Source organism: Aotus nancymaae, unplaced genomic scaffold, assembly GCF_030222135.1.
Source record: "Aotus nancymaae isolate 86718 unplaced genomic scaffold, 86718_ANA_hifiasm-v0.15.2.pri h1tg000019l, whole genome shotgun sequence".
Lineage (NCBI taxonomy): Eukaryota > Metazoa > Chordata > Mammalia > Primates > Aotidae > Aotus > Aotus nancymaae.
Window position 1 is genome coordinate 5413743 of NW_026988431.1, and position 17309 is coordinate 5431051.

At 41.1% G+C, this 17309-nt stretch overlaps 2 protein-coding genes across 3 annotated transcripts in view; one reads left to right on the forward strand and one right to left on the reverse strand.

The window, feature by feature from the left end:
- The window catches only part of ZCWPW2 (zinc finger CW-type and PWWP domain containing 2), a 408857-nt gene that overhangs the window by 174293 nt on the left and 217255 nt on the right, over positions 1-17309 (reverse strand). The window contains exon 14 of one of the 2 annotated variants that reach the window (XM_064378599.1): positions 12936-12995. The exons of the other annotated variant lie outside the window; for it this stretch is intronic. The gene's annotated coding sequence lies outside the window, so the exon portion shown is untranslated. Of the gene's footprint in view, positions 1-12935; positions 12996-17309 lie in introns of those variants that run through there. 2 annotated transcript variants of the gene reach the window in all.
- Positions 12941-14092, forward strand: LOC105705647 (myocyte-specific enhancer factor 2B). Its single transcript, XM_012435579.1, is given in 3 exon segments — positions 12941-13289; positions 13292-13477; positions 13983-14092. Coding segments are annotated over 3 exon segments (645 nt in total).

Here is a 17309-nt window from a genome sequence, read left to right on the forward strand (position 1 = left end):
GGATGTGTAAATAAAAGAGCTTTAGATCACTTCAAGGTGTCATTCAAATTTTCATCCTAGCTAACAGGGAGGAAATTCACCAAATCCGCCCGGGGGCCATTTTCCCATCTCTTTTCCTGCTGACAGTTAATGTGCCAGATAAAGGCACAGCAAGTCTCATATTAGGATCTTTCAGGACTAACTCCCCAATCCTTCCTCCTGTCTTAAAAAGATTACTCTTCTCACTCATGGATTTAAAAGAAGAAATACAAGAAGGGCTAAAAAGGTAATATCTATTATCAGACTCCTTTCATATATACTCTCTTTCTTATTTATCTATACCTAAAACCACTCACAATCATAACATACTTGAAATTTTATTAAGATGTAAGAATAGGACAAACACCTTAAGAGTGTAACTTTGTAACCTAGAATTCTTTATCCATTATATAATTTGAAAATTATTCCCTACATTGTTGTTGCAAGCATGGAGGCTCTTTGATGATATTAGATTTGGGCTCTTGGCAAGATTTCTCTGCCTGTGTATTCTGACAGTAAGTGCCATTATAGTAATCCCCACAGTGTGAAGACAATCATTAGTAAATGGCTAAGAGGAGATGTCAATGGCGCTTCAGGCAGCTGTTGGACTACCCACTAATAAAGGCTTTGAACTTGGGTAATAGAAAAGCCATCTCTTGGAACCACTTTACCAGGGACTGCTTTCTATAATGGTCAAGGGCAAATACCAGGATTCAAGAGAACACCTAGGTAAAAGTAGTAACCCCACTAGCCAAAGTTTTTGAAAGAGCTCGCTGTAAGCTGCCTCTATACACAACAATATTGTTAATTCTAAAACAATTTGTAAGTCACCAAGAACCTAAAGCAAACCCAGGGAAGTTGTAAAGTCTCCGTCCTTGTCAAAGGATTTGTTTCACAGCTTCTCAGAACAACAGCTGAGGCAGGCTGCTATTCTGAGAACAGCCTGTAATCCATAGCATCCCTGTCCTGGAAAACTCTCTGCAATAATAGACACACTCTATATCTGCACTGTGCAACACGGTAGCCATTAGACTTATGGCTTTTAAGCACTTGAAGTGGAGCTATGCAAATGAGTGACTGAATTTGTAATTTAATTTTATTCATGTTTAAATGTAAATAGTCACGTGTCAATTGACCATTATATTGAATAATGCAAGTCTAGAAATTGAGGAGGGGAGTACTGAAGATTCAATGTCTGGTCTAAGCAAGGGAAAAGGCATTGCTAAGACAGCTGTAAGCCTAGCAAGGACCGCACCAAAGTTTCATCATGCACACCACCTCCAATTGATTCCAAGGCAAAGGCTGAACTCAGTGGGAAAGAGTGCTGTCATTAGTTGGCAGTGACTAACATGAATCCAGGAAGGGGAGCTGGTGGCGCATGTGCTACATATTTCCCAATGCCAACGTGGTGAGCAGAACTTAAACTCTGCAGACAAAAGCAGAAAGAAGTAAACAAGGCCAGGTTTCTGAGGCTCTAAGATACATGGCCATTCCCAAGAACAGGCTCGAATATGGTTGTTTGCTGCCTTAAATAAATATGGTTAGACAGGGGGTCTGAATATATGCCTACAGCTAAGGGGCCACTGGTGTCAGAATTTTCTTTAGTTGTTTATTATCTGTAATGTTTATTTAGTTGTTTATTTGTTTAGTATCTCTCTCTCCCACTAAAATGTGGGCTGCCTAAGAACGTTGCCCATCCTGTCCCAGAAAGTAAGTCTTAGATAAAAGATTATCAAAATGGGTACCGTGATATGATTGCTGCTATGTTAAGATTGGAGAAATTGCCTGAAAAGACAGACCTGTTCCTATCCTCATGACATACATTAGACACATTACATAACTAAGAACGTGTGATATTATATCAACAGGGACCTGACTTATTTTTCTAATTTAAGTTCAGGGGTACATGTGCAGGTAAACTTGTAACAAGGGGGTTTGTCATACAGATTATTGCACCACCTAAGTACTAAGCCTAGTACCCATTAGTTATTTTTCCTGATTTTCTCCCTTCTCCCACCCTCCACCCTCCAATAGGCCCCAGTGTGTATTGTTACCCCCTATGTGAGGAACCTGACTTATGAGGCATGCAAGGAAAGGTTCAAATCAGGGAAAGCTTCCTTGAGGTACTGAACTGAATTTTGAACGCTGAATAGGAATTAACTGTGTGACAAGAAAGTGAAAGGGAAGGAAGGAAGAACATTCTAGGCAAAGGGAATGGCTTGAGCAAAAGCTTGGGGTAGGACATTGTGAGCTCAAAAAATCTTTAAAGTATACTTTAAAAAAAGAAAGGTGATTATTACTTTCATCCAAAAAGCAAGCAAGACAGGTAGCAGAGCAAGTTTTCAGGGTGAGCTGAAGATGCCCCTGGTGGTGTCCTGCCACCCAAATCCAGCCCCTTGGACCCCCTGGGCACACAAACCCATGCAGTATCATCTGAGGGTATCCTTCTCAGGAATGACCACATGATCCTTTACACCACCCTATTCCCTAGTTCCTTTAACTCTGATGAGATATTCTTTTGTTCAATTCCTTAAATAAGATCATAAAAACCATGAAGGCAGGTGGGACTCATTTATTTAACAAAACCAGAGTGGCTAACATATATACATTCAGATTCATGCAAGAATTTACAATTGGCTTGGCTCATGCCCTACTGAATTTGAGTTTCTAGCCTAGACAGTTCCTCGAAAGGTAGCAGTATTAGCCCCATGGATCCTGAGACTCAAAGACTTGTCCAAGAGTTCACAGTTAACAAGGGCAGATCCAGGATCCAGTGTCACACCATCTAAGTCCCCCATTCTTTCCTACAAGAGCAGTTTTTTTTCCCAAATGAGGGTTCCCATGGGAGATATTGAGTCTGATTCTTAATGAGACAAACCCTACCAAACATGCAACTTAAAAAAATATATATTGAGCTGATTTTTGTTCTGCCAGGGAAGGTGCTCTTTCAAAGAGCTTTCCCTTCTCCAGCCAAAGAGACTAGCATTCTAAAACACAGCTAGCATCCTACAACACACTTAACTTGTGGTTAAAGGCTTTGGGGAGCTGCCTCAGAAAATTCTATGGCCACTTATTCAGAAAGGTAACATTTTTCCTCCAATTCAATCCAGAGTCTTGCTTTGAAGTATTTTTAAAGTCAATTTGAAGAAGCTGGAATCATTCCTAGGGCCTCATTAGTTCTGAAATACAATGAGTCATTTTCAGATGCACAGATCGAATGCCCCAAAGCACATTCAACCATGACAGCTCTCATACCCTGAGAGCCTATAAAGGCACAGATGTTTTACATGCATCCCATAAATAGGGTGACTAACTGTCCTGGTTTACCCGAGATGGAGAACTTTCAATGATAAACTGAGATGAGTTAGTAACCCTACCAGTAATTCAATCCTATAACCTCAGGTGTAGTAAGAAGATCTTATCCATCATCTTTATTGATAAGGGAATCCAGACCACAGTGTTCACATGGTTTGCCCAAGGTCCTTACAGCCTGTAGAAACACAGTTAGGGTTTAAAATGGGGTCTAATTTCCAGGAGTTACCCCTAACCTAGGCCCATGGGTAACAGAGCAGTGCAATTTAGCTGAGAGAGATGCACACCCTTGGGTGCTGACATGTAAATGAACACCTCAGACGTTCCACTTCTCTGGAGAGTTCTCACTTTTCTATCTTCTGAAATGGATAGGATTTTTTTTCAGGACTGAAATAAAACCGGGAGCATTCTCTTTGCCTTAAGCTCAATGTTCTGATTTGCATGTCAGTGCCAGCAGTGTTATTTCACCTGAGGGCTGCTTTTAAAACACCCAGAGCAGTGCAAGTGATTTGGCTGGGAAACTAACCAGTCAGTTGTGGAGAACAAGCCTTGGAGTCACACCTGAGGAAGTGGAAAGAGTGTGTCAGAAAGACTTCAATTTAATTCCTTCTCTGCCATATACTAGCTGTGTGACCTCAGGGTTAATAATAGGTATTTCTCAGGATTACTATAAAGCATAAGATGAGACCACCTGATGTGAATCTAACTCGCTCCCTGACTGGCACATGATAAATGCTCAGTAAATGCTGGTTCACCAACAATCCTAATAAAGAAAACTTGAAATGTCCCTCAAACTTCCACCAGGGTTTCTGAAACCTAAATCTATGTGAAAATAATAGATTGTATCAATAAAGAATATAAACAAGCCAATTTTTTCTAAGATGGGCAAAGATTTGAACAGACTTTTTATCAAAGAAACATACAGATAACAATCAAGCACATAAAAAGAGGTTCGATATCATTATTTAATAGGGAAATACAAACTAAAACCACAACAAGATATCATTGTACATCTACTTGAATAACTAAAACTAAAAATACCGACAATGCCAAGTGTTCACAATGATGTGGAGGAACTGGAACTCTCAGGGACTGGAACGGATAGTAGAAATGTGAAACAGACGAGCTACTTTTAACAGTAGATTGGCAACTTCTTACAAAGTCAAACACACACTTTTATGACCCAACAATCTCATCCCTAGAAATTCATCCGAGAGAAATGAAAATGTCCTCACACTCACAGAACAAAGCTTATAGCAGCTTAACTCATAAAAGTCAAAACTTTGTAAATGACCCAAATGTACATCACCAGGTAAACAGAAAAGCAACATGTGGTATACATCCATACAATGAAATATTACTCCATAAGAAAAATAAACTATTGATACATACAACAAAATGGGTGGATATCAAACCAATTTTTTTAAACAAAGGAAGGCAGACACAAAAGGCTACATACTATTTGACTCAATTTACAGAAAATTTTTGAAAAGGCGGGGGAAAGGTGAGGGAATTATGCAGCAAGGAATGCAAAAGAACTCTTGAGGATGATGGAAACATCGTACATCCTAATCACGGTGGTTACACAGGTGTACACCTTTGTTAAAACCCAAACTGTAGACGTAAAAAGGGTGAGTTTTACTGTCTGTAAATTATATGGCAATTAATTTTACTTAAAAAAAAAAAAACACCAAAAACAGAATGTAAAGAACAAGGAGGTCTAACGGGGGAGGGAGATGCAAGTCTGGAAAAAGTGTACAGAAGGAAGCACGGGATGGATGGACAGCACGGAGCCAGCCACTAGTTTTTGTGAATGAATTGTGACCTGTGCCTTTGACTATCTGAGGAGCACCTCAGGAAATGTAGGAACCACTCATTGATCAGTGTCTCTACATGTCCCACAGTCTCATTCCATTTGGCTATTCATCAGAATGCTTGATAGACAGGTCAATACTTTATCTTAGAAAACAGGTTAAATGGCCTCAGTTTTTAAGACTAAGCTACCAGAATTGCTACTCCTCCTGCTGCCTCCAATATGTTTTTGAGTTATGTTTTTAAGCTCAGGAATGTTTTATTTTCAATTATATTTTAGAGGTAAAAACAATAGGCTTGTCTAAGAACACGGATTCCTCGTACCAGTAACAGTAACTCCGCCATGGCTGTGCCCATGAGAAAAAGAAGATAAACTCAGCAAAAATGCCTCAGCCCAATCTCAGACTTGACACAGATGCCCTCAGCAGTTCCCAACCCCCAGTCCACAAGGAAGTACATAAAGGTCTACAGAGAAGTGAGGACAATGAGGATAGTGGTGTGTGATGGGATATGATGAGATAAGACAGGATGCATCTGAGAGACGGGTTGGGAGAGGGTTGAGTGAAGACTGACACCTATTCTATTCTGACATATATTTTATTTACCATTTTTGGTGCTTAAATGCACTTTATTTGTAAAATGATATAATATCCTCTCTTGTCACACAATAAACAGGAGTTAATTCTGTCTCTACATTTTCTTTTAAATGGACTGATCTAGGGAATTCCAAAGTCTGGAAAACCCTGCTGGACAGTGTTAGACTGCTATGACAGCCTCAAAGTTTTACTCTCAACCTACTATTTATAAGATAAAGTCCAAATGTCATGGCATGCCATTACAAGGCCTTCCTGATAAATATACCTCCAGCTACTACCTCTACTCAATTCTGTGACGAACTTCTGAACCTTTCTCAGCCATTCCAAATATTGACCCATTCCCCCTATCTGGAAAGCTCTTGCAACTCCTCTTAAACCTGGTGAAATGGCTCCTTTTTATGAAGCCTCCATTCAGTGAGGGCAGCTGAGCCCCTCTCTGCAATACCTCTTATTCTCATCTCTTCCATGGCCCTCATCCTCTTACAGCATTATGATCTGTGTAAAAGTGTGTCTCCTCCACTGAACTGTGGAGTTTTAACTTTTTTAACTTTGCAAATCCAGCTAACACACGTTGACTGAATGCATCAACACAGAATTCAACATAACCACTATTTTTATTTAGCACCAACTATGTGCCAGGTATGGTGCCAGAAGAATGTGTGCCCAGGAATAAAAAGCTCATTCCCCACACCTGCCACCCAAAAATGAGAAACTAATATTGTGCATGATTCCACCACCTACAGGACGTCCTCAGTATGGTGTAAGGTCGAAATGTGAGAACAGAAACATTTTGACATATAAATTCAAAGGTCAGAGAAAAAGCTTTAGGAATTTGAGCAATAAACCAACTTGCTTTAATTTATAGGCAGACAACAATTATATTTCATTCTAAAGGACAGGAGTACCATGAAAGGTCTGTAATTTAAAACATCAGGGCCTAATTGCATCCATTGTCAGATGATCTGTTCAGGAGATGCATGCTGCTGATCTCATTTCATAAGTGGAGGAACTAAGAATTTTAAAATTCTAAAGCAGACTCCAAATGTTTCATGTAACCATATCAGAACTCAGAGAAGATTGGAGTTTCCTAAGAAGAGGAGGGACTTTGACTTATGCCATCTGGATGCACATTGTAGGTTAAATGGTATTCAAGTGCCAGCTCTGTCTTTGGGCAAATCACTTATGGAACCTCAATTTTCTCCTATGTAAAAATAAAGGAAGGAGATTGGGTAGACCAACCCAGTGGGCTATGCATTCCGATCCAGTTTCCTAATTCTAGGAGTCTCGTTTTGCATATAAAAATAAGGATCAAGTTCTCTGCTCTTCCTCCTGCACATAAGTAAGCTATAGATTCCATATTTTTCTCTGTATTCTTTCTTTTAAAATGGCAAGAATGCAATGCTACTGAATATTCCAGATTCTTGTCTAAATACGTGTCTATTTCTTCTCCTTTTTTCTCACTCTCTTTTTCCTTCTTCTCTCTCCCTCTCCCTGTTTAGGAAAGGAATTATCATGGTTGTTTTGGCAACTAGTAGCCATTTTCTTTGGTCTGATAACAGCACCATGATTTTTTTTTCCAGGAATTATACTCCTTCCAAAAGATAAAATTTCACAGAACCTGCATTGAGGATTCCCCACCTTACCCTGGCCAAGCAGCAGCTATCTGACCCAAGAGAGGCCAGTTAGATGACCTCCTATAAAATCCAGGTCTTGAGAAGAGGGGCATAAAAGCGAAAAATGGCTGGGATTTATTTTTCTTATGTCAGCACCCTTAAGAAACCTTTCTGTACGTTCTACTACTTACATCTGAACATCTCTTATTTCAGCACTTCCCAAAAACTAGTTTTGTAATTTTCCCTTTGATTTTGTAAGTACGTTAAAATTTTACGATATAATATTTTGCTCAAATTAAAGTTAGTTTCTGTTTCCTGCAACCAAGGAGCCCTAACAGATACAACTTTTTAACTCAATCATTTTTAAGTCTTAAGATTTGCCACCTAATCTTCCTGAAAAGCCATAAATATAATGTGCAAAAGCAGAGCAATCCCTTTGCTTTATAGTGTCTTAGGCATATTTCTGGGGCCTGGGGTGGGATATAGAGACTTTTTCATCTGCTCTTCCTTGGCTTTCCTGATGAGAAAACAGCAGATTATTGACAAGTCAAGATAACTATTTGCTAACCTTCTGCCCACCAAGAAAGACCTGAGAACATTTTAAGGACCACAGGGCAAAACCAGGTACATGAGCACCAACTTGGTTTGACTGTAGAAAAGTATGTCTGTGTCATTTCCAGTCCCAGAACCCTCTGGTTTTATAAGTTGGGGCTCCAAGTCCCCCTTGAAAATTTAGGGGGGACTTGAAGCCCCAACTTATACAATTTATTCGCTATTATTGAGCAGTCATTACCTATGAAGCACTGAATTGAAAACTCTACACATTTTATCTCATTCCAGCCATACAGTAACCATAGATAGCACCATAATTATTCCTGTTTCACAGATGAAAAGATTGAGCTTTGGAAAGGTTAAGACTTTGTCTAAGATCAAGATCTAATGAAAGACCAAGCCAAGATCAAACTAGGGTCTTTTTCATTTCACAGTCAACACTTTTAATCACTTTGACATCCTACCTTTTGTGGACAGGGTTCTGCTTCTGTGCCAGAAGTCAGTGTCCACCTGGTTAATATACAATGCAAAACCAAAAAGGCTTCCATTACATTTCATGCCAGAAACAATCACCCAAGGGGTTAGGCATCAAAGTGAACTACCTTGAATTTATCAATTGCCTTTTATCCTCTACCTGCCACTTGAGACTTTGCTGTCCTCTGCTTACTGACAAACCCTATCTTACCTGGAGCAGGAACGTTTTTCAGTTTAAAACAAAAAAAGGAAGACCATCATTCCTCTGGAGCTAAAAGCACTCAAGAGCTTTGCCAAAGTTGTAACTCCCCCAGGGCTCACTGCAGTTGATGCAGAGCTCCAGGAACCTCCAACTTTGCACTTTGCAAGCTGTTCCTACTCAACAGATAAAAGGGAGAAATAGTCATCCCAAAGTTAAATTTTACTCTTAAATACCCTCTCACAGAGTCTTTCAGGTATAAAGATCACCTTAAATACTAAAAGAATAGAATGGAAAGCATCTATATGTTACACATTCACTCAAAAAAGATTTTGCTACACAAGTTAATTAGTAGTTTCATACAAATGTTCATTGCTTTATTGTAATATATATACCTTGATTATGTAGGATGTTAATATTAGAGGAAGCTGGGCAAAGAATATGTCTTTGCATCTCTTCTATAAATGTAAATCTATTTCCAAAATAAAAGGCTTTCAAAAATGTAGTGACATGCTAGGTAAGAGTCCCTACAGTATGCTCCTAAAGAATGACTGTAAGAACAGCATTACTGATGGAATGCAGTTGAAGTGAGAATTGAGTCATTTTCATCAACAATGTATCATTGGTAGCAAGAGCACAGAGTTCCTCCAATCCAAAGCCATGGGAATAACACATCTTGCAAACCAAGGATTTAACAAGAGCTGAGCAAAAAAGAGAGTTTGGTCATAATGCTTCACATCTGGGCCATAAATATACCTTCTATATAAAATACCGTAGTAAACAGTATTGGCAGTGGGAGGTGAGGCAGGTATAGGGTGTGAGGAATGAAGTAAAAGAGAGAATATATGAATGAGATGAACCTGAAGGAAACAAATAATCATTTTTATTTGGCATCTAGGATCAGATCGGGGAAGAATTTCCACATTTATATAAGTAACTTTATAATATAAAGGTACTAACACACTGGAGTACAGGTCCTAGACACAAGAAAGTTTTTTTTTTAAACTTTTCCAAAGGAAGTTTCAGAAACACCCATCCAAGAGTTACTTGTTATAACCAAAGCATTTCAGAAGAATTTTAAAAAGCAATGAAAGGATAGAATACTTAGAGCCCACAGAAAACTTTCTAAGAAAGTTCTGAGGATGATCAAATCCAGAATCAAGAGCACTTTCAAGAATTTGAATGTCTTTTACTTAAGGACCATGATCATTTAATCTTCTTTGCTAAGACCAAAAGAAAAGAGATTTATCCAGTTCAGAGGACCTCTTTTCAGACATGAGGAAGGTGGTCTTGAAATAATGGGCGAGGAAATATCTCACCAGTTCACCAAAGGTGATTACAATATTGTCTTTAGATGTCATTGCAAAGAGAAGAGGCTGCTTTTGCAAGAGTTTAATATAAACCTGCCTTAAAGCACAGAGGAAGAATAGATGGTCTATTTCGGGTCTGTTTCCTCCTGAATTCATGGAATCAAAGCATATATAATATGCAGCTGCTTTAATATTTCTTTGAAGAGTATTTGCTAGAGAGGAATCAGGAAACATTATTCTAGGACAGAAAGCACCAGTCACATCATGAAACTCGGGCGTAAAAAATCCCTTGACTGATCCAGTTTTCTAACCTTTCTTCTTATTTCATAGACTTTCTGAGGACATATGACCCACGAACCTGCAATTTAGGAGACAAGCTGATCTGGCACTAAGCTCTGACTTCTTTTCCAATAAGACAACTGAGATAAATACATATGAGAATAAATCATGGCCCTAAACCAGAATCTTAAAAAAAAAAATGCCATTAGTCCCTGACACTTAATTTTCAAGGGACATATCCACTCACATCCTATTTATAATACCCTTAAGGTAAAGTTAAAGTAAATAATTCTGTTTTTGAAATTTGTATTTTATTGCTCTTACGAATGAGAAAAAAACATAATCACCTGGTACGTTATGTTTGTACATTACTGTTTGAAAACCATACTGTGGTAAACTCCTCCACCTCACCCCAGACAGCTTGGTAAAACCCCATTTCACTTTATACCAGTTTGTCCTTCCATTTATATTTTAATAGAATAATTTGGTCAGACAGCCAAAGGACTCCCCACTAATGAAATAAGGATTTGCTAAGAAAAATCAATTTATAACTTGCCTTAGTATCTGTCAAAGACAAAAACAGTTATGCAAGTCTGAAACACAGCAACCATCCTCAGACTCAAAAGAACCAGTAGGACAGTATTAGAGGCAAGCAAAGGGTTAACACAGCTGATTTGTAGGTTAAGAGAGGGATGCAACATAATGTTTTAAGACAAACACCTGGAGGAAAAAAAAGTAGTATTTTGTTTCCACCTCAAGAAATTGCAGACATCATCAGAATACTCAATTATCTGAACATGCTAATTAACTAAATGTAATCAACCTGCTTTCAGTCCGCTCTTCACCTGCTGTAGTATTCTAGTGCATTGCCTTCCTTACTCCTCACAACCGGTAAAACATTAGACAGTCTGCATGGTGCATCAAAGGGAAACAGATAAGCACAGATTTTTGCTGATGGCAGGAATTTCTCATGCTCAGGGCATATGAATCAACAGTATGGAAATGGCAGCACTGGTTGTATATTTTAATTATTCTCCACACCTATTTTGCAAAAGAGACTTAAAGTTCAATTAGGTAATATGATGCTCAGTTATGGTTATTTCATAAAACTGAGCGCAGACAGTCATTTAAAGTAGTAAATATGCAGTCATGACAGAATTAAATATTCATGAAATCAAGAGCGACTGGAAAGCTGAGGATATCGGAATATTAAAATTCATCATAGTTTTCACAATGTAAATCCTGTATGCATTTGCAAGGCACCCTGTCGCATCTAGAGTGTGTTCAAATTCTAGTTCCTTGGTAAACTTCCATTTAAATAACAATATTGATTCTGGAAGATAAACAACAATTTTGATTCTTAGCTCCATTTCAAAATGCAAAACAATTCTGAACATTTGCAAATCTGAACTTGTTAAGTGAGCCTGTCTCCAAACACTGAACAGCAATTCAACGTGATCCTGACACATTTCCAGCATTTGTTTAATCCACTCGTGTCTTAGGAAAGCTCTAACAGAAACCAAGGCAATCTCCAAGAAGGGGCACTTTATGACACACAATTCCGTTCTAACTAGCAGAAATGCCCATTTTCCTGCACACTTCTTTAAGTGAGCAAAAGTGAGAAAGTAGACAGACTGACTCATTTGGTTCCAATATTCTGATTTGTTGAACCAACTTTTCCCCAATATTACCAGCCAGTTTCAAAATACATTAACAAATACATAGTGTACACTTTATACAGATAAAACAAAGCAACATTAGCTTCCACAAGACTAAACTCCGAGTGTGTGAAGGAAGACTACCCAGAGACAAAGCTGTAATAAACACACCCTCCTAATACTACCAAGGCAGTATTTTCTATGCCATTTCCTCTACTTTACAATTTTCTCAGCAGAAGAGACATCAGCACCAGAAAATAACATTCAAGCCATTTCTTATTGGAATCCAATTACCTGAAGAACTCCTCTTTCCACAGCAAGTAGCAGGTATCCCCTGGTCTACAATGACACAGCAGGGCTGCAAAAGATTTGTAGGGCTCATCTGCTGCCAGGCTCTTGATCCCTGCCCTCCTAGAAGGAGGATACCAGGTCAGGAGGAGGACCTCCAGCTTGGAGCAGGGTTAAGCAAGGCACTCCAGTCTGCAAATGAGCCAAACTTTGCTCCCATTGTTATCATCTTTAGGTTGATGTCACCTCCCTCCAAGGAGTCTCAGAAGCCACTTGGCAGTTCCTAAAGATATGTTTTCCCGGACCTGTATCATCCAAATAAGCCTCAGTTATACGGCGAGGGCAAGCAAAGGTCTCAACACTGCTCTGCTGAGGTGCTGTGCTCGCCCAGAGCATCACACCGCATGTACCAGAAGACTTTTCTCTGCACACACCGCTGAGCACTGAAACCAGGACAGACTTCTGCACATACCCTCCAGTTCGGAAAGTCACTAGCGCCCATGGATTCCCTTAATCTTAAGCCTTCTTCACATCTGCCACCCCCACCCCCACACAAACGAGGGAAGGGGGTTGGGGAGCGGAGGGGTTAAAGTGACAGCCACGACAGCAACTCCTTGGTTTTGTTCAAAAGGTATCACGGCGCCAACACTGTGGACCTACCTTGCTCTCTCCTTTCTCGCCGTTGGGTCTCCTCTCGGGATCGTCGCTGTCCTCAGCGCCTGCACTCTCACCGGGCAGTTCATCCTGAGCCAGCGGCTGCGGCGGCGGCTGGGGCTGGGGCGGCTGTGGCGGCGCCTGGCAGGCTCCGCCAACCCCCTGGGAGCGGGGGATGGGCTCCGGGCGCGGAGAAACTCCCTCAACATCCATCTCCATCTTCCCATTCACTGGAGGGCAAGACAAAAGCGGAGCGGAGACTTGGCAGCGGCGCCCGGCAGCTCCTCAGCCGCCCGTGGCACGCATGGCTCGCCGAGGAGGGGCCGCCTCCCGCGCGCCCTCCCTCCTGCCACCCTTCGCCCGCGCTCTCCGCGGCTCCGCTCGCCTGCTCGGCTCCGGCACTGGCGGCGTCTGGGCCGGGAAGCGCGAGGAGCTGGTGGCCGCGTGTCCTTGGAGCGCTGGCCTTCAGGCGCCCCAGGCAGTCCCGCTAAGCAGAGCGCATCCCGGCGGCGGCGGCGCCTCCCAGCGCGCTCCCAGCCTCAGGGCCGCTCGAGGACTTGCTCTCCAGCCCGGCCCACGCTCCTCGCCGCTTTCCAGCGTCTCTTGGGGCCCCTCGGCGTTTCCCCTCCCTACCAACCTTCTGAACAAAGTTGCTGGAAGAACAAACCTGATCGCCGGGATGTGCCCGGCCAAACTGGCAAGAATAGGGACTGTCAGGTGTAAGTGAAATCTACCGTCCCCGCCCGCTGACCAAGCGCCGACCCTCAGCCTTACCCCCTCCCCAACGCAAAGGAGCCGAGGAAAGGAGGGATCTCCGACCTGGGCGAGGTGGCGGCGGCGAGGACTAGAAAGAGGAGCGTGCGGAGGGCCGGCGCGCCCACCCCCAACCCCAGCGACCCCCGCCTCCGCGCTGGCCCTGGTCCCCTCCCTCCCGCGGCCGCGCGCGCCTCCGGGGTCAGTCCCTCCGGGCTGTGCGTGTGTGTGTCCCAGAGCTCCGCTCCGGGGTCTGCTCTGCTGCTGGTGGCTCCGCGCCGCACAGCCCTGCACTAGAGAACTGGAGTAGAGAAGGAGAAGCCAACGGCAAATTCCGGGCAGGAATCGACCTACCCTTGCCTCTGGCCAGGTCGCAGGTTAGAACCGGGAAGGGGTGGGGCCCCTCGGGGACCGCGAGGACGCGAGTCTCGCGGCGCGCCGGAGTTTGGCGTAAAGGTCGGCAGCAGAGGGTCGATGGGGTAGGAGGAGTGAGAAGCGAGAAGTCGCTGCCAGGCATTTACTGCAATGTGCCCGGGGCGGGCGCCAGCTGGGCGCCGTCTCTTTTTGGTGGTGAGTTCCGTGCTGGGAGAGCGTCCTCAGCAGAGCAGGGCTCCACCAGGAGGCTTCGGTGGTGACCCCAGGGCGAGCAGTGCGCTGCGTCTACAAATTTAGAGAGAGATGGCGAGGGTAGACTTGGAAGTTCTTAAATCGGGGTTCACCATTAGTCAGGTGATCAGGATGACTTCTCAATTTAAACAGCACTTAATGCTGGGTAGTAGCTTACAACTTCACGGGAACTGTTACCGCAACTCTGCAGGTTCAGGAGGGACCTTCAAGCAGCTATGGAGATAAATGGCGGGTTATCAAGAACCTGTTCAATATTAAATACAGCCCATTGTTCTGGGCTTTGAGTTCCGTAATGCTCCCAAATGGATCAGCAGATTAATGAACTATTCTTGCATTTCTTAGCAGATGATGGCTTTTTTCCCCTAATATATATCACAGATCACACTTGCTTGATGAAACTGGAAAATTGCATTGCTCATCCCATGAATGCTTTCCATTAACTTTAAACACAACTTTTACATATCAAGACATACTGCCCTTTAGATGCAGTTACACAAGAACACATCACTAGGTTGTATTCCTCAATGCTATCTCTTAATCTGACGCTGCATGTGTGACAGAAATTAATTGCCACTTTCCTCAGTGTAGACAACCAATCTGAATAATGCAATGTGAACAAGCTTTTGAAAAAGAAGAAAAAGTTTAGGGACCAAATTACCCATTCTCTTTTCCTTCAAATTTTCTAAAAATTAGATTTCAAGTTCATTTTCTAAACTGGGAACTTGTTAAAAATAGAGTAAGCTCCTCCCCAGTACCTGGTAATAAACCAGCAACCATTATAGAATGTTTATAATGGTAAATTAGATTATATGTGTAATGTACTTAGCAGAGTGTCTTAGTGCATAGTGAGCACCTAACATTGTTATATTGAGAACAGTAAGATACATTCACAGTGCGCATTCACCTGAAGACCTTGATTTACAAAAAAAGAAACTACCAGTTTAAATCACCTTTATTTAAATTTCCTAAAAGATATTTGGTATCTTTAAAGAATGAAGCCCCTTCTGAAGACAGGAAGAAAGTCGATAGTATTTTGTGCAACAAAGGTTTGAATTTGTCAGGTTTTTTTTTTTACAGTGTAGAAATAAAAATCACGTCAGTTCAGACAGCAGCAGGAATAGCTGACTGGTAAGTTATTATTCTTCCATGCTTGCTACTTCCAAAATATGTTTGTGAACTTCTTTCAAGGTTTAAATGAAGATTAAATCAAAATAAATATACAATATGTCAATTTAATTTGTTCTAAATTTAGACATGTCCTTTTAAAGGTTCTTATTGTTAAATGCAAATATTTCTCCTTTCTTCTGCCCCTCTATTTTTGGGGGACATAGTTTTTTTTAAGCATCTGTCACAAGTAAATATGGACTCGGAAAATATATTACATTTCAAAACTGTTGATTGCACCTAATTATGCATGTAAATTGCTACTTCAAGCATCCAGACAGCTTGCAACATTTTGAAAATTTTGCCCCACTAGTCATCTGAGGTATTTGTGTTACTATTTTGCAATTGCCTCAAATGACTCTTCATTTCCCAATTAACTTTCCATTAATGATAGGTCTATGAATAATTTTGACCTTTGGCTTTCTCTTCCCAGGTGATTTAAATTAGTAAATCAGCACTTTTAGCAACATCACCCTTCTTCCTATTTATACCAGACCTCTTGATTTTTTGAGTCCCTGAGATGGTAGTTTACAAAAAGGTATCCTGGGAGAGTAGTCACCCTAACTCCTTGCTACTGAGTATGATCCACGAACCAGCAGCTTCCCAGCATCTAGGAGTTTGTTAGAAATGCAGTCTTGGGCCCTACCCTAGACCTACTGAATCAGAATCTACTTCTAACAAGTGATTCCTACCACATTTAAGTTTAAGACCCAGTGCTCTGGCACATCACATGGTTGGTCTTTCTACATTATAATCATCTATGAGCACTCAATATTTCCCTAAAATACTACCAAGAAAGGCTAATTAGGAAAACACAATTTAGCAACTTTTTTTTTAAGACATTATATTCCCCACCACTTCTCATCCTCCAGGATCTTAGTGTTGCATAAGGAAAACTTTCATAAATTAAGAATTTATCTGTATTGTATCTCTGGTAATAAATTAAATGCATACAGTTTTCTGAAATCAAAAGGCATTAACCTAAAAAGCACTTTATCTTGAATAATAAGCTTGATGCAAATACGTGGAACTACTTCCCTAAAAACTTGGTTATTCTTAACCTTCTTTCTACTTGAGACTTGAAAGTCCACAGTTTTTTTTCTGCTGGGATTACTAATTCCTTCTGTTGCAAAGCAAACAGAAACCAAGTGCTTGTCTGTGCAGTGAGTGGCAATCTAGTAAAGCTACAAAAATTTGGAGTGAGTTTGGACCAAATTATGTGCCACAATATTTTTAGGAACTATCAAAAATTGTTACAAGAATTTCTTTAAATGACACAGATCAATAAATTGTTACTTTAAAAGGCTATCTACTATAGTACTTCTCACCTTTAATGTATATGAAGTCACCCGGACAATGCTGTTAAATGCAGATTATGATTCAGTAGGTCTGGGTTTGGGCCTGAGACTACATTTCCAACAAACATCCAGGTAAAGCTAGTGCTTCTGGTCCTCAGACCTAATGGATTTGCTTTATTACCATTAATGTTTCTCAAGTTTTAATCATGTGGGAAACTTTTTAAAATCTTCAATGCACAGACTACTAGGCCCTGGAAAAATTAAATCAGAATATTTGCGGCTGGGATCTAAGGACAAGTAGCCTTTAAGCCTCTCCAGGTGATTACAATGTGTAGCCAAGACTGAGAAACAGTGCTGTCCTAAGTCAGTGAGTGATTTTCCAAGTATGAGCCCCAAACCAGCAGCAGTAGTACCTGGGAATTTGTTGGAAATGTACACTTTAGTGTCCATCCCACCTATCAAATCAGAAACTCTAGAGGTAAGATCCAGCAATCCATGTTTTAACAAGGCATGATTTTGATGCATGCTCAAGTTTGAGATCCACTGCTATGATCAAAGATTCTCTGTGACTGCATGTGAGAATCACCTGGGGAGTGTTCAAAAAACACCGATTTCCTCCCCCACGATCAATTAAATTATAATATCTGAGGGTGAAATCTAACATGTTAATGTTTAAAAGTTCCCCCAGGTGATTCCAATTGT